At 53.5% G+C, this 21,953-nt stretch overlaps 1 protein-coding gene across 3 annotated transcripts; it reads left to right on the top strand.

Annotated features, from left to right (window-relative positions):
- The first annotated feature begins 3,548 nt into the window (after window positions 1-3,548).
- Window positions 3,549-21,616, top strand: ARX (aristaless related homeobox). Of its 3 annotated transcripts, none has more exons than XM_058713096.1 (6): window positions 3,549-4,561; window positions 7,285-9,739; window positions 11,469-12,357; window positions 14,991-15,036; window positions 17,846-18,174; window positions 18,660-18,906. In XM_058713096.1, the coding sequence occupies exons 2-6, from the start codon at window positions 9,544-9,546 to the stop codon at window positions 18,664-18,666; spliced, it is 1,467 nt and encodes a 488-aa protein (XP_058569079.1). In that variant the 5' UTR covers window positions 3,549-4,561; window positions 7,285-9,543; the 3' UTR covers window positions 18,667-18,906. The 3 variants fall into 3 exon arrangements, with proteins under 3 accessions (XP_058569079.1, XP_058569077.1, XP_058569078.1); XM_058713094.1 differs by lacking the exon at window positions 18,660-18,906 and adding an exon at window positions 20,427-21,616 and having other exon boundaries at window positions 3,557-4,561; XM_058713095.1 differs by lacking the exons at window positions 3,549-4,561; window positions 18,660-18,906 and adding an exon at window positions 20,427-21,616 and having other exon boundaries at window positions 6,958-9,739.
- The last annotated feature ends 337 nt before the right edge of the window (window positions 21,617-21,953 follow it).

The raw sequence follows: 21,953 nt of genomic DNA, 5'->3' as shown, positions 1-21,953 counted from the left end.
GGGACTGGCTAGGACATAGGACTTTCTGTGTGAAGACCAGACAAACCTCCGGAAAACCGGGACCATCTGGTCACACGTTCCATGCCTCAGTTTCCTCATCTGTAAAAGAGGGATTATGACAGAACCTTCCTCATCGGGTTGTCAGGAAAACAGTCAGTCCATGTGAAAAGCACTTAGGATGATGGCTGACACACACAGTCAATACTCAGGATTGTCCTCTCCAAGGTGTCTTCCGCCTTCTCTATTCCACCCCCCTCATTTACTGTGTCACCATCTCCCTTTCTCCGCTCTTCTGTTTAATAGCTGAAAGTCTTAACTAGGAGCATAGTTAGTATTAAACCTGACATGCTGTGAAATCCTTTGTTTCACTTACCACTACAGACAAGACCAATGATGCCTTCAAAATGTTTTTAAGCAATTTAATATAGCTCTCATTGGAATGTCACAATTTTCAAAGTTATAGTTCAATCTCCCTTTAGTGTAGTGCATTAAAAAGGTTACTCTGATGTCGTTTCTTTTACATAAATAACATCAAAATGCTCCCGCCCCAAAGCTGATGAAGATATGAGGAGGGTTAGCAGAAGCAGGCGGGAGCTGGTCCACGAGGAGATCAAGGGGCAGCCGTCTCCTGGGCCAGTTCCCCTCCCATCTTCCACAAAACATTCTGGCTGAGATCCTTTTGCGTTCTACGCTGGGGGAGCCAGGCCTGGTTGATGGGGTGCTTGGAAGGTAGGGGAACTTGTAGAAGGGGTGCCTGAGAACGAAGGATGCCCATGAGCCTCTGCGAACGAACGAGGCCCATCCCGGAGGAAAACAGGCGCTCACCGGACTCCCGCTGCAGAGAGGCCCTCGTGGGGAAAGAAGAGTCCTGGAACAAGTCTCGGCCTCTTCCCTCCCCATCCTGTGATGCCTAATACCTAAGTGGGCCGTATTTTTGGAGGAGATGAAGGGAAGTGGGTGAAATAAACGACAGGCATTTTCTTTGATGAGCAGTCCCTTTTGCAGTTGGCAGAGAGTTGAAAAGCCCTTTCTGGATATTTTTGCCTGGGGCCCTAGAATTCCAATCAGCCATTCTTTGTTTACAACCCTCTGTGTGGGGTACACACCACCCTACTCCCCAAACCAGGCCTGGATAGGAAAGAAAGAGAGAAAGCAAGTTGGGCTGGGAATTGGTTCTCCTGGGCGGAAGACTGTCTACAACTGCATTTTCTATTTGTACTATTTAAAAGATAGTGTTGGTGGTCTCTTCCCTTCTCACAAAAGGGAAATTTTACACCTGTTAGATTATAGTCTTGGAGCTATTAGAGAGAACATACAGTGACAGATAACACCAACTCTCTATTATCCATGAAAAGAAATAAGTACAAATCACTCCTAGGTCTCAAATTCACTTGAACTGTGGGTTTCAATCTTTGCAGCCTTTTTGGGATTCTCTGAGCAGAATACATTGGTTTTAATTTCTTCTTCGTCTTTTGCGAGCGTTAAGTTGGGCGAATCATAAACAATGAAATGGCCGCAATAGCAGTAACAGGGGAATTGAGGAAAGAAAATGAGGCCCAGATTAAAAAAAAAAAAAAAAAAAAAAAAAAGGGAGGGGAGGGGGGGAGGGAGGTGAGATCAATCAGCCCCCACCCTCACGAGAATGAAAAATCAATTGCCATTTGCTCAAATCAAATATCCTGTATCCGCCCACAGCCATCATGCAGTTCTCGGGGCAGAAAGGCTATACCAAGCTGCTCCCGGGTGCCAGAAAATGTGCTAAGACCGCAAAGTCTAAAGTGCGGGAAAGAATGTGATGTTCAGAGGGAAGAATGTGATGTTCAGAGGCATGCAACACAACATTTCAGGCGATTGTGAGAAATCTGCGATTTCCCACTCAAAAAAAATCTGAGATCAGCTCATTGGATCCCCAAAGAAAAACTGCCAAGGCTCCCTTTCGGTGTGCATTTGCTTCTGGGCAGATTGTTTTGCTCTTGTCCCCCATTTCCTGCCCCGACTCTCCGCTCGCATCCACCACCGCTGACGTTTTCGAGGGCCGGGCGGTGTCGGGGACCCGAGGTCCCGGCGCCTCTCCCCGCAGGCCACCCCCCGCCCGCCCGCCCGCGCCCTCTCGTGGGCGCCCTTCCCGCTCCGGGCGCTGACCGCCCGCACCCCCCCCCCCCCCCCCCCCGTCAATTGTCAGCGCCATGGGGCTCAGCTCCCCCGGTCCCCGAGAGCCCGGAGGCGACACGACGTGGGGGCGCCTCCTTCCCGACGGGGAAACCGAGACCGCCCGGGCCGAGCGGTGCCGGAGGGAGCCTGAACGCAAAGTCGCGGCCGGTGAACCCGGCCTCCGCCGCCCCTAGAGGCCCCTAGGCCGGGAGGGTCCCAGCTCTCTGCCCCACCATCGCCCTCCTCGCGGCTGGGGAGCCGCCCTTTTTGCCCCCAAAGATGCGGAGTGTCCCCGAAACGGATCCCGGGTGGGCTGGCAAATCCGGGGGCAGAAGGGGGACCGTTGGGGGAGGACGCGACTGCCCCAGATTTGGAGGAGACGCCTGTCAACGCGTGGAATGCAAGCCCTTTTGCGCAGTTATTTTTATTCCGGGGGCCTTTCTTCCTCGTCCTCGTCCTCCTCCTCTATTTTTTTCCCCCTTCTGTTCAGCTATTTGTGTTTTCTGATCGGGTAAGTGATTTGCGGCAGGAAATTAGATAGCTTTATTCCAGAGGCAGTGTGGTTCTAATGGTATCTATTGCAGAGTGCCGGCTCTGTCTTACTCGCAGGCTTTTCTTTCTTTCTTTTTCTTTCTTTCTTTCTTTCTTTCTTTCTTTCTTTCTTTCTTTCTTTCTTTCTTTCTTTCTTGCAGGTTATTTTGTGACGAAGGGAACAGAACGCTGCTCGGCCTTGGCATCTTCCCTCCTCCCTTCAAGAACACAATGCAACTCTTAATTAAACACGCGGACACCCACACCTCCCTTCCCATAGGACCCCTTCCATCTGCTCCCCCCACTCTGAAATACCAGCCTTTTCTAGGCAGGGAAAACCTGGTGTTGAACTTCCCAATTAGCGAGACACAAGGCAAAAAAAGAGACTGTAAAGAGCCATCATCACTCCTATTTTTGGACCCTCCTTTCTAGGCCTTACCCATTAAATGTTTTGGTGGCCTTAGCATGACTTTAAAATCCTGCAGGGCTGAGGACGTATGCATGTAGACACTCCACATCTTGAGAAGCTCGATTTGTGTTTTTCTGATTGAGGGGTGAGGCTTAACACACTAGTGCAAAAGAAATACCAAGTTACGGATTGATTAGAATAATTTTTCATCTTTGTAAAGTCTTCATTAGTAACTTTTCACCAGAGGTTCTAAGAGCTTCAAGAAAACTCAACATTTTCAGATTGATCCAAAGGGGATGGACATGAACCCTGCATTTCTCTTTTCTGCATTTCTGGCCAGACCAAGTGGGAGTAGGTGATTTGGGAGTAGCGGAGAGTGGTGGAATCTGGGGTTGAGGATCTCCCGATGCGGATGCTGCCGGAGGGAAGTGGTGCCTGGGGAAGGGGAGCAGGGCGGTGGTCAGATTCCCTGAGAGTCAGAAAATAGGGGGCCGTCAAGTCACGGGTGTGGGACCGAGTCAGAAGGTGGAGGAATCATGAAGACAGAAGGGAGGGTGATAATCACGGAGGCAAAAACTGGAGAATCCTATAATCCGAAGGTGGAGTATGCTAAAGTCAGAAGGTGGGAGGGGGTCGCAGAGCCAGAATGTGGCGTTACAGAAATATTAGAGTAGCTACCTTCAGATGACCCCTTACCAGGGACTGAGGAACCTGAGGGCACAGGCGGCCAAGACCCCATGAACACCCCAGCGGGCAGATTCAGATCTCAGGCTGGTGTTGCAGCCTCCGCATGCTTGCCTTCCCCCCACCCCCAATCATTCCACTTCTCGGGCCAGTGTTTCCTGAGGTTCGCCAGCAAGAATCCACCCAGCAATTATCTCCCCTCTCGCGCGCATGGGGGGACATTAACCACGAACGCGCTGGAGAAGAAAGGTACAGATGGGTCTTTTATTGCACACTTGGAAATGTTTCCAAGGCTTTTGTTTTCTTCCCCCATTCATTCCTGCCGTATCACTAGGATCTGCCAACTTCAGTGCCCAGAGGCTGCGGCTGAAGGGCCCGGCCCACCCGGAGACCCCGCTAGGGGGCGCGCTCTGGCCGTGGCGCCGAGCCGAGCCGAGCCCGACAGGGGGGCTCCCCTGAGAGTACGCCGACTGCCGGGGTCGGCTGGGCCTCCGGACTGACGCCGGCATTGGGTCCCTCGCTGCTCCTTTACGTGAACTCCCACCCATGCCCTCCGCTCACCCGCCCCCCACGTCCGGGGACGCCAGGAACAGCTACAGAGTAACGCTGGCTGCACCCGGGACGCCTCGACCCTGGACGCACTCAGGGTCCCGCAGTCCGGCGGCATTGGAGAGGAGAAACCTGATGGTGATGATTACAGGGCGCCGAGAAGTTTCCCTCTCTGGTCTGGAAACCTGGGGAATGGTGCGGCAGGAGATGGGAGGGGCTCCCGCCGAGGGACTCAGGGTGAGAGCCCCACCGCTTGCTTCTCGCCGGTGGGAAGGGGGGGACCTCCCGCTCCTCTGCTCACCCCCAGCCACCCCCGCCTTCCGAGGGCAGATGTGAGCCTGCGACCATCTCGCCTGGCTTTGTGCTTAGAGCAAGGCTGAAAAATGCCTCGGTTGGCCGCCTGGGTGGATGATTGGGATGGGGGTGGGTCTGTTTTCTCTCTAGTTCTCCCTCCCCACCCCCATCCTTGCCTGCTGATGGGTAACCAAAAGTGGCGAGGTTTGCAAATAAGGGGAGCTGTCCTAACGCAGTGATCACACCCACACGTCGGTACCTTAGAGCTTGGCCATGGTTTTCGGGGCGCTTCCAAAAGCACTGCTTCCCCACAAACCTCTCACAGCTGAGCCCTGTTGGTGGAACCCAGGGTTCAGGCGGACGACAGGGCGTGTAGAAGGGGGGGGGGGGGAATCAACAAACACCAAGGAGTCTTCCTTGGAAATCCAAGTTACCAGTGCCTTTGGACCTTTCCGCAGGCTGATTCTTTGAAAACACATCAACAAACAAACACCGTCCACAGACAGATCCCAGCAGCCTTGGGGAGAACTGAGGCAGGGGTAGGGAGTGGAGGGCAAGCACGGGGCAGAGAAGGCGAGGACCAAGAGCTAGGCAAGCGGATTATGTTGTATTTTCCGCCTATTACCAGACTTCCAGAAGGAGAGACCTCGATTTGCATACCCTGAAATGGATAAGACTCTGAAGGCAGCATTTGAGGAGGTTAACCTTAACTGGTTGGAGTTAAGGGGGGGTGGGGGGGGGAGGCAAATATTTCTGTTTATGCCCTCCAGCTCTTCCCAGCACCGGCTGTCAATCCCGACGCTTGTTATCCTCACAAGGCTTCAGTTTGTTTGCCTGATCTCAGCAAGGTTTTCTTCCACAAGTAGAACTATAATTGCTATAATTCTACTGTATCATTTGGATCATTGCAGTATTGTTGTTTTCTCTCCCTCTTTCTCTCCTCCTAACACTGCAATAACGCGCTCCAGTGTTAAATTAGCAGGTTGCGGAAGACCATAAATGAATGAAAGTTTGTTAAAAAAAATTAAATAAATAAAACAGCAAAATGACTTGGCAAAGGGGATATCACATCACAGAGAATCCTCGAGTGTAATCAGGACTTATTGTCTTCCCTTCCAATGGCTTCCAAATTGGTCGCCAGAGTCCAACGAAGTTTATTTCTATTGTTTAAATATATGTTTTGAAGAGGTTGAGCATAATTTAAGGGGACCTGAGTGTCCGGTGAGGCTGAAAGCCCATCACTGCTTTATTTATCTATGCATATATTGCACAGTAAATTAAAACATCTGAAATGAGAAGTGTGCAAGGTTAACTCTCCTGCAAACATTTTCCCCCTGGATAATGACATCAAACTGCCACCCCCTTAGCCTGCATTTCTTGCAAATATAATTTTGAAACTGCAGTGTAGAATTAGTTCTCACCACGGAAAAGAAAGGAGTTTCTTCCATCTGCCTCTTCTAGGTAATTATTATTTCCAGTCCTGGGGACAAGCCTCGTCTTTCACCATAAACAACAGTTTTAAACACTTCTGACCCTCACTTCTGACCATAACTGTCATTTTTATTTTAGTGATTGATTTTAAAGGCAAATGAACTGCAAACTATTGTTTTCTAGGCAGCCCCGGGGGGGGGGGGGGGGGGGGTGGTGGTGACCAACAGTTACAGACCTCAAATACAAGAGGAACCAGGAGTTGTGAATTTCAAAGTACAAATGTGAAAAATGTTGCCAGTAAAATGAAATTACTTTGATTCGTGGGTAAAAGAGAGATGACAGTAAATATGAAATTGGCTGAACTAAAAGTTTTTATACACATCCTATAGCCCAATTCTTACACGTTTACCTACTCAACAAATCAGCTAAATTCTTCCTAGATATGAGAAGTATCATTTTTGTTTTCTAAAATAACAAATAGGAAGGGTGCCTGGCTGGCTCGGTTGGTGGAGCATGAGACTCTTGATCTCAGGGTTGTAAGTTCAAGCCCCATGTTGGGTGTAAAGCTTATCTAAAAAAAAAATTAAATAACAAATAGGATAACATGTACACCTTAAACCCATATTCTGGTTAGACACTCTGGGGATGACAGCAGATTCTGTCTTCCAGAGGGTATGCTAGAAAAGTTTTCTGTTGTTGTTGTTTAATTTAATCTTTTGGGAATAGCAAGAGTCAATTGTAGATTTTGAAGTTGGTATTGAATTGTGACAAAGATTATCTCAGGGCTGCTGGGTGTAAAGTGAACTGGGTCAGGCCCTTCTCCCCAAAGTGAATGGATGTGCCTTCCCAATAGCGGCCTCACTGGGGAAGATTGATTAGAAATACCAAAAAGAAACAAAATAAAATAACAAATCTAGTGTTTTCAAACAGGTTTCCCAAACAAACACATTTATATTCCATTAATAGAATTAAATTCCAGGGGTCATTAAGTCAGAATCAGAAAGTCTATGTTAACCTCCCCTTTTACAGTGGATGATTAAAATTAGAATACTCCCCAGCAGAAAGTCCGACTTCTTTTTTAAAAAAAGGAGAACAGCTGCAGAAGGGGGAGGAGAGAGACGGAAGCAAAGAAATCTTCCACCGAGAGAGTTGAAACACTGTTAGGCTCTCAGAAATGATTTGTACATTTGTGTCTCTTTTTTGTTTAACACGATCTTTTTTGGACTCATTTTCAGCCCACTCCTTGCGTGTGCGGAGCCGACTCTGAAGTCACGGAGCCACCCAGCAGCCGGGTCTTGTGGATTTCCGACGCAGGGCCCTCCCGTGAGGGAAAAGTGCCTCTGTTTCTCCCAGCGACCAGCCGCTGGGACGCCCGCGAGGGTCCGCGGCTGGAGGCTTGGAGGAAACCGACGCGTCTTTACAGCTGCGTCCAGACCCGCTTCCCAGGAGTGGGCTCTCGCGGCTGGGGAGGAAATCGGCGTGCCGAATGTTAATCGAAAGCTGAATGGGACGGTATCAAAACGCCGAACTGTTGATGAGGATGGAAAAAGGAGGAATGCAGGAAAGGCAGAATATCCCAGGTGCCTTGGACCAGCAGGCAGGGCTTAAAAGAAAATCAAATGTCAGAGATAGCTCAGGGACTCCTCCGTTCCCGGGTCCGAACATCCAAGTGTCAGAAAAACTGGTGAGAATCAAGCTAAAAGACAGAAAGAGAGAAGGACACAGAGAGACATATTTTTCCTCTTGCCTTTAATAGTAGTAGTAATATCAGCATTAGTATTAACAATATTAATATACCCATCCCCAACCCTTCATCCTCCTCAAGTCGTATCCTGAATGCTCCAGCCAAGCCAGCTCAATCTGTCGGCCGCCCACCCACCCGCATCCAAGAGTTATGCAGATGTTTATGGCTGGAAAAAAAAAAAATCCCAGTTATGCATTCTTGTATTTTTAAATACTGACTGTAAGTGATTCAAGTATAATCCTTTGTAAAACGCTTTTCTCTTTGACATATTGAAGGGGGTTGAGAGAGGAAAACCCGGCGTGGATTCCCCCTCGCCGGTCCCTGTCCCACCCACCACCCTTGCCCCCACCCTGCCAGCGTCGGGGCCCCTGGCAGTCCCTTGAGCCCAGCACCCAGAAAAAGTGGGCGTTCGTGCCAAACCCTCGCACTGGCTTGGCCCAACTTCAGTCCCAATTGGTCTCGATTCTCAGTGCTGGACGCGCAGTAAGTTGTTTGGGAAGAAACGCGTTCGTTCAATCATAGGCTCACTCTCTTACCTTTGCTAATGGGAGCCGGGCCCTAAGAATTCAGAAATGTAGGCGCTCAGACTTGGTAGCAGCCGAACCTGGGTCTTTCCCACCCTGGAGCACTCAGGGCCCCCACAGTTCCGCTCCTTGCATGAGATTTGGGAGCGTCCGACCTCGGGGTGACAGCCTAACTAGTGGAAGCGAACTTGCGGAAAGAAGAGAGAAGCGAGTCTGGGGAGAAGAGGGAGACTCCCAGACCCCGCAGTCGACACTCGCCTGTCCCTTTTTGCCCTGTAACTGCTCTAGTGAAGGCCGCGCTCCACTGGCCGAGCTTTGTCTTAAAGCGGACTTTTCCCAGAGTTAAAGACGGAGGTAAGAGAAGTCGGGGGACGCTGCAAACCAGAGAGCAGCCTCCCGGCTCAGGGTGAAGACTAACTGCTCAAGGCTTTGGGCCACAAGACAAAAGTGAGCGCTCAAACAGCGTTTGTTTGCTGGCGGCCATCCCCCTGACACCTCGGAGGCTCGTCCGGCCTAAAGAGGACGGCGACTGGGCGCCACTGAGGTCGAGGCGCTGTCCTGGGACCGCAATCCTGGCTTTGAAAAGTACCAAGTCAGTCTGAACGCGAGCCTCCAGGCCTCGCCTCCAGGAAGCAAGGTCCCCTGGTTGGTGGAAGGGGCGCACGGCGCCCAAGTGGCACCCACAGGCCTGACATCAGAATAAGCTAGAGCTTCGGGCCAGTCTTGAAGGGTTAAAGGGGAAGCTGCGGGAAGAAGATGGATAAGTTAGAAAGTTGTTAGTTAAAAACAAAAAAAGAAAAAATGGTTTGGGTGACAGCCTGCTGTCCCCTCAGCCTCCGCACCGCCCCCCCCCAACCCCTCGCCGGCCTTTCCGGACTCCAGTCCAGGCTTTGCGCTGAGCCCGCAGCCCGGCGCAGCCCGGCCTCTGGCGAGAGCCAATCACAGTGCGCCTCTCAGCACGTGGAGGAGAGAGACTCCAGAGCTCCGCGCTCGCTGCTCACTACACTTGTTACTGCCTGTCCTGAGCGCGGAGAGGGCGAGCTCCGGCCGCGGGCAGGGCGGGAGGCAACAGCCGGCAACCGAGGGAGACAGAGGCGCAGAGACCGCAGTAATATCCACTATAACCAGCCATCTAACCCCACCCCCCAACACACACCCATTATCCCACCCTTCAGGAGAGGCAGCCAGCGGCCCCGCTCTCTGCGCCCAGGGAAAAAGCCCCAGCCATGAGCAATCAGTACCAGGAGGAGGGCTGCTCGGAGAGGCCCGAGTGCAAAAGTAAATCTCCAACTTTGCTCTCCTCCTACTGCATCGACAGCATCCTGGGCCGAAGGAGCCCTTGCAAAATGCGGCTGCTGGGAGCCGCGCAGAGCTTGCCCGCCCCACTGGCCAGCCGCGCCGACCAGGAAAAGGCCGTGCAAGGTAAGGTTGCGCTCACCAGGCACCTACAAAGAGCGCTGGGCACTGGTTTGGATGTTTGATGTTCGGGAGCCAGGGGCCTGGGGTTGTCAAGGTGGACATGGAGGAAAGACAGAGAACAACTCTGAGGCCTGGTGTCTCAAAGAGCGGCAAACATCTCGCCAGGGGCTGCCTCTTCCTCTTTGCTTCCAGAAACAGAGGCCAAGCATCGCTTTGGAGGGGGTGGGGGCTTAAATTCTCGGTATTGAGGTCGTTTAAATACCCGCTTTGGTGGCCTTGGGAGTGCTCTGAAGAGGGGCGACAGGTCAGAAACAGCAGGTGCCTGGTGGACCCTTGTAACAACAACTTGAAGACAAGAACCCCTAAAGCTGTGAATAGGGGTCTCCAGACAGACTGAGCCTTGGTCTTTCCTCCCTGGAGGATTTCTTTATATGCGGTGTTCTCCCCACCCCTCCCCCCCGCCCTTTCTTTCTTTTTTTAATTGTAGATTACTTGTGACCTTTTAAACCCAAGCTTCGCAGAAAACATCTCCCTGGGATTACCCAAATGCTCCTTATTGTATTTGAAATGTATGAAATGTGAGGCTTCTGGGTACTATTTTTTCTCTGCTGTGTTATTTTTAAAAATAGAGTTGAAATATTTAAAAGGTTTTATTTTTTTTTTAATTAAAAATTCCAAAAGAACCGTCGTTTTGCCCCGAACCTGTTACGCTCAAGTTTCGCCTTGAGCTGACTGCAGAGGTATCACAGGGAAAGAATTGTTGATTTCTTTCAAAATCCCAAATCCAGCGGTCCAGCCGCAGCGCCACTTGGAAGACAGGAGCAGATGGCAGAGAAGGGGCCGTTTAAAATAAAACTGACTTTTTCCTTTTCTTTTTTTAGCCTGCAGTGGCACCTATGCCAGGCGCTTCCTCGAAGGGAAAGAGCGGCCTGTGCCTGTTGTACCCCCCTTATGCCCCCTCCCAGGCCTTTCGGAGCCAATTTTCTCCAGGACGATTTTTCTTTGCCTTTCTGTGCAAGGAGCCGTCGCCCCCTCCAGCTGCGGGCGGTTGGGGCACGGCCCGCGCTCAGGGCCACTGGGCCGCTTCCTCAGCCCCCCCAAAGGTTGCTCACAGGGCAGCGCCCCTCTCGCCAGCCTGGGCCTGCGTGGCAGAGCAGCGGCAGAGGTCGTGCTCAGAGTTTTCAGGGTGGTAGTGATTTCTTTCCCCAAGTTGTTGAATGTTTTCAGGTTCTCCCATGCCCCGAAATGAGGAGGGCAAAAAGTGAGAGAGAGCGCAAAGGGAAAGAAAAAAGAAATGAAGAAAGGACGAGGAGAGAGAGAGCGCGGAAAGCGCACAAAAAGGAAGGAAGGGGGAGAAGAGAAAGATGAGGAAAGAAAGGGGGGACGGTAGAGAAAGAAAAAGAGAAGGAAAGTAAAAACGAAAGGAAGAAAAAGAGGGAGAGAAAGAGGTAAAAGGAAGGAAGAAAGGAAATAAAGGGAAGAATGGGAGAGGGCAAGGAGAGAGGCGAGGGGCGGAGGAGGACCGAAGAAAAAAAGAGAAAGAAACAAGAGAAAGAGAGAAAAAGAAAAAGCAAGAAAAGTGGGAAAGAGAAGGGGGTCCAAGTCCGGTAGCACGCGGGAGGGGGGGCCGGGGCCTAGGCGCCGAGAGAGCAGTGGCGGGCCGGCCTCGGGCGGCGGCTCTGGCGGGGACGCCCGGCTGACCAGCGCGCTGACCGCTCTCCCTTGCCCGCAGGCTCCCCCAAGGGCAGCGGCGCCCCGTTCGAGGCTGAGCTGCACCTGCCGCCCAAGCTGCGGCGCCTGTACGGCCCTGGCGGGGGCCGCCTCCTCCAGGGCGCCGCGGCGGCGGCGGCGGCGGCGGCAGCGGCGGCCGCGGCGGCGGCCACGGCCACCGCGGGTCCGCGCGGGGAGGCCCCTCCGCCGCCTCCGCCAAACGCGCGGCCCGGGGAGCGGCCGGACGGCGCGGGGGCCGCCGCGGCCGCCGCGGCCGCCGCCGCCGCGGCCTGGGACACGCTCAAGATCAGTCAGGCACCGCAGGTGAGCATCAGCCGCAGCAAGTCGTACCGCGAGAACGGGGCGCCCTTCGTGCCGCCGCCGCCCGCGCTGGACGAGCTGGGTGGCCCGGGGGGCGCCGCGCACCCGGACGAGCGCCTCGGCGCGGCCAGCGGCCCTGGTGGCGCCCCGGCGGCGGGTGGCGGTACGGGCGCCGAGGACGACGAGGAGGAGCTGCTGGAGGATGAAGAGGACGAGGACGAGGAAGAGGAGCTGCTGGAGGACGACGAGGAGGAGCTGCTGGAGGACGACGCCCGCGCGCTGCTCAAGGAGCCCCGGCGCTGTGCCGTGGCCGCCACTGGCGCGGTAGCCGCCGCCGCCGCCGCCGCCGCCGCCGCCGCCGTGGCCACCGAGGGCGGGGAGCTATCGCCCAAGGAGGAGCTGCTGCTGCACCCAGAGGACGCTGAGGGCAAGGACGGCGAGGACAGCGTGTGCCTGTCAGCGGGCAGCGATTCGGAGGAGGGGCTGCTGAAGCGCAAACAGCGGCGCTACCGCACCACGTTCACCAGCTACCAGCTGGAGGAACTGGAGCGGGCCTTCCAGAAGACGCACTATCCAGACGTCTTCACCAGGTACGCGAGGGGGGCGGTCGCGGCTTTCACGGCGGTAGCTAGTGGAGAGCTCACGCGGGCCCCAGGGAGGGAAGGCGGGTGGGCAGGGGCCCCGGGTTCGAGGCAGGGGCTTGGCTCCTGGACTCTACCCGGGTGTGCCCTCCCAGTGCACCCACCCCTGCTCACCAAAAACTACCCACACCCAACCCCACCCCTACTCCGGGCTTTAAGTTTGGACTGAGATGATTTCTTTCCTTCCCAAAGTCTCTCCAGTTTAATTTTTTCAAATTACGAGTTTTAGTTAGAGAAGAACGGCCTCTCCAAAGGGTGCCTGAACGCACCACCTTGGAGGCACGCGTACCCCAGCGCACATACTCAGGACCCCGGGCGCTTCGGTCCCGGCCAGGTCCCCGGCGAGGCGCAGGAAGCGCCGCGGGGCCCTCGCGGCCAAGGCAAAAACAGGGGCTATTTTTGGCCACTGTGTGGTGCGCTCGCCACCCCCGCCTGATGCCCCAGGAGACTGGTGGGTATCAGTTACGTTGTTCGCTGTTCACAGTAGAGCTGGAGCCCGTGCCTGCGGAGAAGGCCTTTAAAAAAGACTCAAGTTCTGTCGTTTGAGGACTCCTAAAATAACGGCAGGAAGTCAGAACTGGACAGGATTTGGTATCTGTACATCTGGGGGGCAGCAGCCAGAATCTTCCCCTCTCATTGCTGTCCTCTCTTCCCCCCCCCCCCCCCACATTAAGCCCAGCGTTCATTTCATGCACACGGGTTTACAGGGGTGGGACATGAATGCTGGCAGCCAGTCAGTGGACCAAACAGCTGGGGGGATTTTTCTCTTCGGACGACTGTCCGGCCAGGGTGTTCCGCCTGATCACGCTCCAGTTCCCTCTTGCCCGAGTGTTTTGGGGAAAGAGGTGAGACGACTGAGCCCCTGGGCCCCAGCTTATCCATCCAACCTGGAGCGCTGGCTGCCTGGGGGCCTTCCTCTCCCACCCTACAGCCAAGATCTGGGCTCAGGCGAGGAGCCAGCGTCTGGGCAAACTTCCTACAGTAGGTCGGGAGAGAGGGCTGGGTGTCTGCCTGGCGCAGGGCTTGTCAAGCTCCGGCAGCTTGTTCACTCAAGACGTGTGCAGCTTTTCAATATGCATTTTAGAAGCGGAAAGCTGCCCACCCTTTTGAACCGCAGGAGACATTGCTGCTCAGAGCTGACGAGGCCCGAGCCAGCTCTAAAGTGTTGATCTGGCAAGTAATGGCCAGACTCTCTCCTAACCAGTAATGGAAAAGAGTTGATCTGGTGCTGGCATACACTAAACTAGGTCATCCCTTGAGCTAAAGTTGGTCCTCCCTATATCATCCAGTCCCTTCATTTTCTTTAAAAAAGAATACAAAATTTAAAATCTGTGTGTGCTGTCCAATAGGTAACTGGCCGACCTGCTTTTTGCATTTATCACACATGTGTGTTTCAAAAGAAGAAAATGATGTGGTGTCGATTGGCACCCAGGTCCGCCCTTTTTTACCTTCTCCGGGGGGAACCATAGTACGTGAAAGGGGGCAGCTCCTCTTCACCGCCCCGTGCCCACCCCTTTCCGACTGGGGGTTACTTAGAGCTCCTTAGTTCGGGCAGGGAGCCAGCCAACAGTGAGGTTTTAGATTTGCTGGTGCTCACTGCAGCAGGGGGGCAGCCGAAAGCGCTGTGCTGCTTGGTGAGCCGGTTTCCTCCTGGTCCTGAAGTTTCAAGTGTGGACTGGGGGGCCTGCCGGCAGTGCGGACCCAGGTCCCAGGCTAGGGCAGCCCCCGACCTTCCATATTAGCGGGGGTACAGCCAATTATTCTCTCAAGCTCAGATTTTCGGTAAACAGGTCGTACGTAAGGCATTTTACAGCATCTTAATGGTTTCCTATTTGCCTTAATTGTCGCAGTAATAACTGCAATGATGGGGTAGGGTTTCAGTTAAATCGACTTCCCCTGAGATGGGCAGGGTTTGCAGTGGGCACTGGAGTCAGGAGGTGCGCAGAATTTTGTTTAATCAAAAAATTACCCCACTGAACTCTTAACAAGCTTAACATATCTCCAGAGGGTAATGGGGAGTATGACCTAAGGGAAGAGGGAGGGAGGGAGGCGGGGGAGAGAGAGAGAGATGAAGGGAAAGGCGGAGAGCTGGAAAGAGAGGGAGAGAGAGAAAAGAGGGGGCAGAAAAAAAAATTTTAAGGCAGAAAGAAACCAAGGGCACGAAAAAAATTTTGTGGTTGAGTGCTGAGTTCTTCTCGCATGTAATATGAGGACAAAAACAGGGTATGCGCGTCGTGTGCCTGTGTGTTTCTTGTCTAACTCTGGCTTAAGGGAGAGTGGGGGCGAATCCGAGTGCCCAGTTCGACTTAGAGACTCAAGAAGCCACGCTTGTCACTCTTGAATATAGGATGATACACTACAATATCTTACATCAAGCAACGTGTCGTGTGTTTTTATGTTTTCAATCAAATAGTAGGCACTCGAGTGGTGAAGGGATCACGATGCCCATATGTTTGGGGGTGAGGGCAGGCAGGCAGCCAGGAGAGGCCCTGGTGGAGGAAGCCTGCCAGAAAGGGGAAGGTGGCTGGGAAGGTTTGCTGGAGCCTGCTGTGACCTCCTGTCTGTGTGTTACTTTCTTATAGGGAGGAATTGGCCATGAGGCTGGATTTGACTGAGGCCCGAGTCCAGGTGAGCTGCGCTGCAGAGAGCGGGGAGGCAGGGGTGGGGGGAGAGTGGGAGAGAGGGGAGTTGATGAACTGGTGTGGGTTGAGACCCCCTTTGTAAAATGAAGAGGAGCAGAATCAGAAAAGCAGATCCAAACACACATGCCCCAAAAGATTAAAATATGGAGACCTAGGAGGTTGGAGGGGAAGGTTTCTGGGTTTGGGAGCCTTGAGGGAGGAGTCCGGAATCAGAAGAGGGGTTTCAGGGTCCCTGAAATGCAGTCAGGAGCCCCCTGGTTCCACAGCCCCTGTAGGAAACAATCGGAGGAGTGACTTCTCCTGATTGAAATAATGGGATGGAGCATGGATTTGGTTGTTAGACAAATCCGCTCAGCTCCAAGCAGGTATTTGGCTGCGATTAAGTCTCCAATCGGGCTTCATAAAAGCCCACTTAGTGCTAGAACAAACAGGGCCATTTGAAGGCAAAATGCTGTTTGATTTCCCCTCCGCCCGCACAAGGAGCTGGCTAATGCTATTTGATTTCCCATTTTTTATAGCAATGAGCCCACATTGATCTAATAGGGAGTGAGTGCAATGCTATTAAAGGTGTTTGCAGCCCCATACCAGAGTGCATTTCCGAACCCAGGCCTCATAACCAGAGAGACGATCAACACTGGGCAGCCCCGACGGCCAACAGAAAACAGATGTCCCTGGGTTAGGAGCTGAGTGAATCACTTTACAGTCAAAATCAAGCGCTGATAAAGCACAATAAATTCCATATGGCTCATTTAATACACAACAGCTTCTTGCATTAGAGGGCTAATGATGAGGCCTGTTCCCCTCCCTTCTGTTGACACATTTCTCCATTGTCAAACAGAGATGTGACAGCAACTCCGTGTTTTCAGCTCAGGGGAACGAGTCGTGGGAAAGTTAAATAACTTTTAAAAAGAAAGAGAGCGCCCCCTCCCCTTCTCCTCTCTCCCTATTCACTGGAGAAGATGTAATTAAGTGAATATGAATTATTAGAGTCCTTTCGTTTACCTTTGGGGGGCCTCAGAGGTATTAATTCAATAATGAGGAATTGCAGGGGGACATCTTGATAATTGCAGTGGAGCCGGGAGAGATGATCTGTCTGTAAAAGGTTTCCACGTTCTTTGAGGGCATTCTGCCTCCCCTGCCCCCCTCCCCTCCTTTACTCCTTTCACTGCCATCGAAGAGTGGCGGATATTCTCGTCTAGACAGATTTGGATACACAAAAGCTGCCCACCCAGCCTGGTCCCATCTAGTCTTACTTTTTCAAGCCTCTGAATTTCCACACTAGAGTGTTTCTCCAATTCACAAATAGATTGTTCCAGGGCTGTGGAATGTTATGGATGGGCTCCTGCGCAGCAGGATTTTAAATAATCAAACGATTTGGATTCTCGATTTTTCTTGCCATATGTGGCTGTCTAGAAGTCAAGCCAAGCTTAGATACTAGTGCTAGTAAAGACAGCCTCCAATGTGTCTATATGAAAGGCGTGGATGTCTTTAAAAAAAAAAAACCCAAACAAATTCCTCCAGGATCATTTACATTATGTTTTTAATATAACTCTGTATAGCCCCGGAGTTCATTCTTAATTTTTAGACTTGTGTGCAGGCATAAACCCCAACCTAAAAATATTAATGCCTTCAGGGGAGAAGGAGCATATCTTCTTAGCTGTGGGTGTGACGAACAGGTCACATAAAAATAATTTCATGCGCCTGGGAGTTATTTTTAGACTATGGTAGCTGCCACATTTCAGGTAAAGGTCTCTACTAAAACTGCTTTCTATTAACAATTAGGAAGATACCTTGTACTAAAAATCTCCCCCAAACCTAGAACTATCTTATTTAAATAGCCTATTTAAACCACATCCTGCAAAGAAAGAAAGACCTGTTAGCTCTGAAGACGTGTAACGTCTACAGCTGTCCTGCACTCTCATTTCGATTTGTCCAGGTTGCTGCATACCTGGTCCACGCAGTCAGTGCCTTCCTGGGTGGAGCCGGGCCCTACACAGGGCCCCTGCCCGTAGCAGGCCGCCTAACCCGTCTTTCCTTTCACGGAGGACTGGCGCCCACAATGCGGGCTTGTTTGCTTGGGTGTTCCTTCCCTCCCTCCCAGCTTCCCCCAAGCCTCAGAACCCAGCTTAGTGCTCTTAGGTGTTCAGTAAATATTTCTGGAAAGAATAAATGAACAGCCTTCCTGAGGTCCCCTCTTCAGCACAGCAGAGATTTTGCCAGCTCTTGGGTAAACCTGAAATCCGCGAGAATAGCTGATGGGCAGCGACAGGCTGATACCTACTCATCTCTGGGTGGCTGCCCATAGCCAAGAGTCCCTATCCAACCGAGCTTTCACATGCTTTGTGCTACTCGTCGCACATAACAGCCTTATGAGTGAAGTTTTATCATCACCATTTTACAGATTAGAAAACCAAGGTTGAGAGAGGTTTAAGTGACGTGCCTAAAGACGCACAGCAAGCAAATGGCAGCGGAGACGTTTAAACCTCGGTGTCCCCATCTCTAAACACACGGGACCATTTTCTTCCAACTGGGAAAGGAACGAGGCTATTTGAAATACGCACTGGAAAGGGTTTGCTTGTCCTGTATTTCCTGCTGGCCTTAAGTTTGGGCTCCTTTTCGCCTCTTGTTTGGCCCTAGAGGTGTCTTTGAATCACCCGAGGCCAGAGAGGAGCGAGTGGGCGCCGGCCTCAGTGGAAAGGAGGAAAGGTTCCCAGCGGTGGGGGGGGGGGGGGGTGGGGGGGGAGGGGGCGCGCGCGTCCGGAGCCCCGCCGACCCCGGCTGTCTCCGCCTTGCAGGTTTGGTTCCAGAACCGTCGGGCGAAGTGGCGCAAGCGGGAGAAGGCGGGCGCTCAGACCCATCCTCCGGGGCTGCCCTTCCCCGGGCCGCTGTCGGCCACCCACCCTCTGAGCCCCTACCTGGACGCCAGCCCCTTCCCCCCGCACCACCCTGCGCTCGACTCGGCCTGGACGGCCGCCGCTGCCGCCGCCGCCGCCGCCTTCCCGAGCCTACCTCCGCCTCCTGGCTCGGCTAGCCTGCCGCCCAGCGGGGCGCCGCTGGGCCTGAGCACTTTCCTCGGAGCCGCTGTGTTCCGACACCCGGCCTTCATCAGCCCTGCGTTCGGCAGGTAACGCGCGGCCTCGGGGAGTCTGTCTGTCTGTCTCTCTAATACACACAGAGAGCCTGGGGTCAGGGAGGAGCCGGAGACAGGAGACAGGTAGTGGCTACACCACATCTTTGCTCTTTGGCCAACTCTTAGAGATTTAGTCCAAGAAAATACTCTCTAATTTTGCCTCAATGTGGATCTTGAAGGGAATGACTTGGGGCCGAGTGGCATAGGGGAGGGCGGTGGCAGTGACAACAACCATGACAACCGGGAGTGTCCAGTGGAAGCTGTGAAAGTACCATTTGAAGGAAGCACCAGCTCAGGCCATAGGTGGTGTGTGTGTAAACGTGTACACGTGTAGGCTACAGAGCTGGGATGACTCTTCCAATTTGGCCAAAACCCTTCCCCATGCTTCAGGGCCTGGCAGAGCAACACAGCCCTGGCTTCTACAGGAATCCTGGAGCCAGGGGCCCTCTGGGTGCAAAGAACTCTTTTTTCTTCCCCAGACTCTAACTTCCCTGTCACTCAAGTGACCCGCTGCCAGCCATCCCCCATATGTGCAAGCCCCGACCCTCACTGCGGCACAAGACAACGAAATAAAAGAAACCGTTCATCGTATATTATAATTCCCTTTCTTTAAATGAACATCGAATGATGAAATAAAAAGTCTGTATAATCACACAGACAAAGAAACAAAGGAGGGATGTATTAAGTTGGAAAGTGCAGTGAAAATAAAACTGAATGCAGCTTCAATGATCTCTCTTTGCGAGAACAAAGAAATAATAGATTCATCCAACGGCGCAGCCACTTAACAAAAAATCATCTTAGAGAAAATTTTTTAAAAAAGACACGAAGGAGAAGTAGTTTCACGTAACAAACCGATAAAATAAACAGCAAGTGCACCGAAGTGTGTAGTTAGTGACTCAGTTTACCTAGTGGAACCAGAGCATCTTACGCCCCCTCCAGGACACCCTTTATTATTTTTTCTCAGCAAACAATTTTAAGTCCTGTGTACCTCGCGTCCCCCACCTTTCCCTTCTGACAAGTGGCTCATAAAAGCCGGCAGACCCCGGCTGGAGCACCTGAGAGATTTGGAGAGGCTGGAAGAGGAGTGCGGTGGGGGTGGCATGAGGGGCAGAAGGTGGCCTGGGAGAAGCGGGAGGCTCTCCTCGAATCCTGGTGGGCTCATTTCTAATGATGGAAACTGAGAATTAGCCCTGCAGGAGCCCAGAGCCAAAACCATGGGCGTGGGGCGGAGGTGGGGGGGGGGCGGAGGAGGGGGGGCAGGTAGGGTTGGGGTGGTAGTTGGGGTGGGGTGGCCGGGGAGGGCTCTGGTCTCGGCTGCAGGACCGCTGTGCCGTGCGAAGGAGGTGGAGGGAGGCGCCGCGAGAAGCAATCCCGGCGCCGACTGGAGGCGGTGGCACGGACTAGGGTCCCTGGCTTGGGCGTCGCCGTGCACCGCCCGCGGGGGTCACGGGTTCGGGGGGGCTCTCTGGGGCGAGAGGCTGCAGGACACAGGGAGGGCGATGGGGAAGGGGTGTCGTTGCACCCGGACGCGGGGCGGCGGGCGGGTCCGAGCGGCCTACCGAGCGGAAATCAACAGGCGGGCGCCCCACACCCCCACCTCGCGGTCATTGGCCGGGCACGGGCAGCTCGGTCTGGCGCGGGAGGGCGGCCTTGTCGGCGGGAAGGCCGACAAAGAAGGCCAGCTCTCCCAGGGCAAAAGGAGTCCCCGGCCGAGAAGGCGCCCTAGGAAGAGTACAAGGTCTGCAGCCTAGGTCTTGCTCAGTTTTAATGCCACCTTCTCGCTTCTTTCTCTTTTTTACTCCTCCATCTCTCCTCTTCTTTTTCTCTTTGTCTCTCTTCTCTCTTCTGGCAAGTGGAGCTCCGGGTCTGGGAACACAGCCCTTTCTTAGGCGAAACCACAGAATCCAAGCAACTGGGCCGTGGGGGTTTGGGTCGCAGGACCTGCCTCCGCCCCGGCTCTGCTCCCTTCAGGCTCTCTGGCCCCATGGCCTTTTTTTGTTTGGTTTTTTTCCCCTCCGTCGGTTCCCTGCTCTAGTAAAGGCCTCTCAGAGCACCCCAGCCTAGCGCCCATGCTCCCCAGCCCGTGGCCCACCCTAGCCCTGCGACTCCGGGCTTCTGCGGCGGCGGCGCCCGTCTGCGTCCTTCTGTGGCCCTCCGCTCCCCTGGTGAGAGGCGGCGGGAAACGCCGTCCCCGGCGCCGCGCTCAGCTCCCGAGGCCGTGACCGCGCTGTTTGCTCTCCCTGCAGGCTCTTTTCCACCATGGCCCCCCTGACCAGCGCGTCGACCGCGGCCGCGCTCCTGAGACAGCCCACGCCGGCCGTGGAGGGCGCGGTGGCGTCGGGCGCGCTGGCCGACCCGGCCACCGCGGCCGCAGACAGACGCGCCTCTAGCATAGCGGCGCTGAGGCTCAAGGCCAAGGAGCACGCCGCGCAGCTCACGCAGCTCAACATCCTGCCGGGCACCAGCACGGGCAAGGAGGTGTGCTAAAGGCTGCCCTCCACCCTCGCGCCCCGGGCGCACCCCGAAAGGTCACCTCACTCAGCACCACTCAAGACCAAATGGAAACAGAGGACCAGCACACTCCCGAGACGGCACTGAGAGAGCGCGGCCGCCTTCGCAGCAGCCCGGATGCGGGCAAGGCAGCCCATGGCGCTACCGGACGTGGCACCTCCTCGGCTGGCTGTCCACCCGCCCCTGCCCCTGCCCCTGCCAACCTCGCTCCGACTCTGAACATCCACTCTCTCTCGCTCTTACTTTACTGAAAATATCGGGGAGGTTTTCTCTCCAAGACGCCTGGTATTGAAGTTAAAAAATTAAGAAACCCAACCTCTCTTCCTCCTGACACCCCACTTAGCTTTTTTTTTTTTTTCTTAAATAGCATTTTGGCGCTCTAAGTTGATCCCCCCAGCGTGGGCCCCGGTGTGAAGCCAGGGCCAGGGAAGCGAATGCGAATCTGTAAGATAGCTAACAGTGCACTTAACGGAAAGGGGCGTCTTGTTCTTGTTCTCTTCTTTATCATACACCAACCAAGGTTTTTATATCAAACCAAAGGGAAATACTCTGCTAGAATATGGACTGTTGAAGTCACCAAACTGTGATTATTGATTCTGTACATACCATTGTTATTAAAAAAAAAAAAAAGAACAGAGCTTTGTATATTTGAAATGTTATAACGCAATTGCACTCAGCGTGGTATGGTAAAAGTTTGTCCTCCTGTAGATTCTTACTGTGTTGTAGATACGGTAGGGTTCCTAGACAAATATTTATGTACTCAAGCCCTTTATTTAACTTATTAACTGTAGAGGCTTCCAAAACCTTCAAGATAAAGGCAATGGTACAGTACTTTTGTGTAATGTGTAATTGTTATCACTTTTCCTTGCTATCTAGTGGAGAAGTGTCACGCTCAAAATAAAAAAAAATTATATGTTTAACAAAAGGAAGTGTGAATGCTCTATGCAAGCGCTGAGGGGACAGCGGACAGGTCCCCGCAGAGGCCGGGGGCGGGGGGGGGGGGGGGTTGCTCTGGCGCTCCGGCACCTCCTCGGTTTATTTGCATGCGCGTTTTCCTGGCAGAGGCCCTTGGTTTGAATGTGATCCTCAAAGGGATTCGGGTTTCCTGCAAAAGTTAAGGACGCCGCCGCCGCAGTTTCCTCCCGCGTCTCGGCTCCCACGGGTCGTTCCGCAGCGGGAGCCGAGGGTCCCGGGCTACGGACGTAGGGTGGACTCGAGGGTGGGTGGCCGTACCGTAGGCGTTGTTGATCGTGGAGACAGAA

Source organism: Neofelis nebulosa, chromosome X, assembly GCF_028018385.1.
Source record: "Neofelis nebulosa isolate mNeoNeb1 chromosome X, mNeoNeb1.pri, whole genome shotgun sequence".
NCBI lineage: Eukaryota > Metazoa > Chordata > Mammalia > Carnivora > Felidae > Neofelis > Neofelis nebulosa.
Note: the sequence above shows the minus strand (reverse complement) of the source record. Positions and strands in the feature narration are given on the sequence as shown.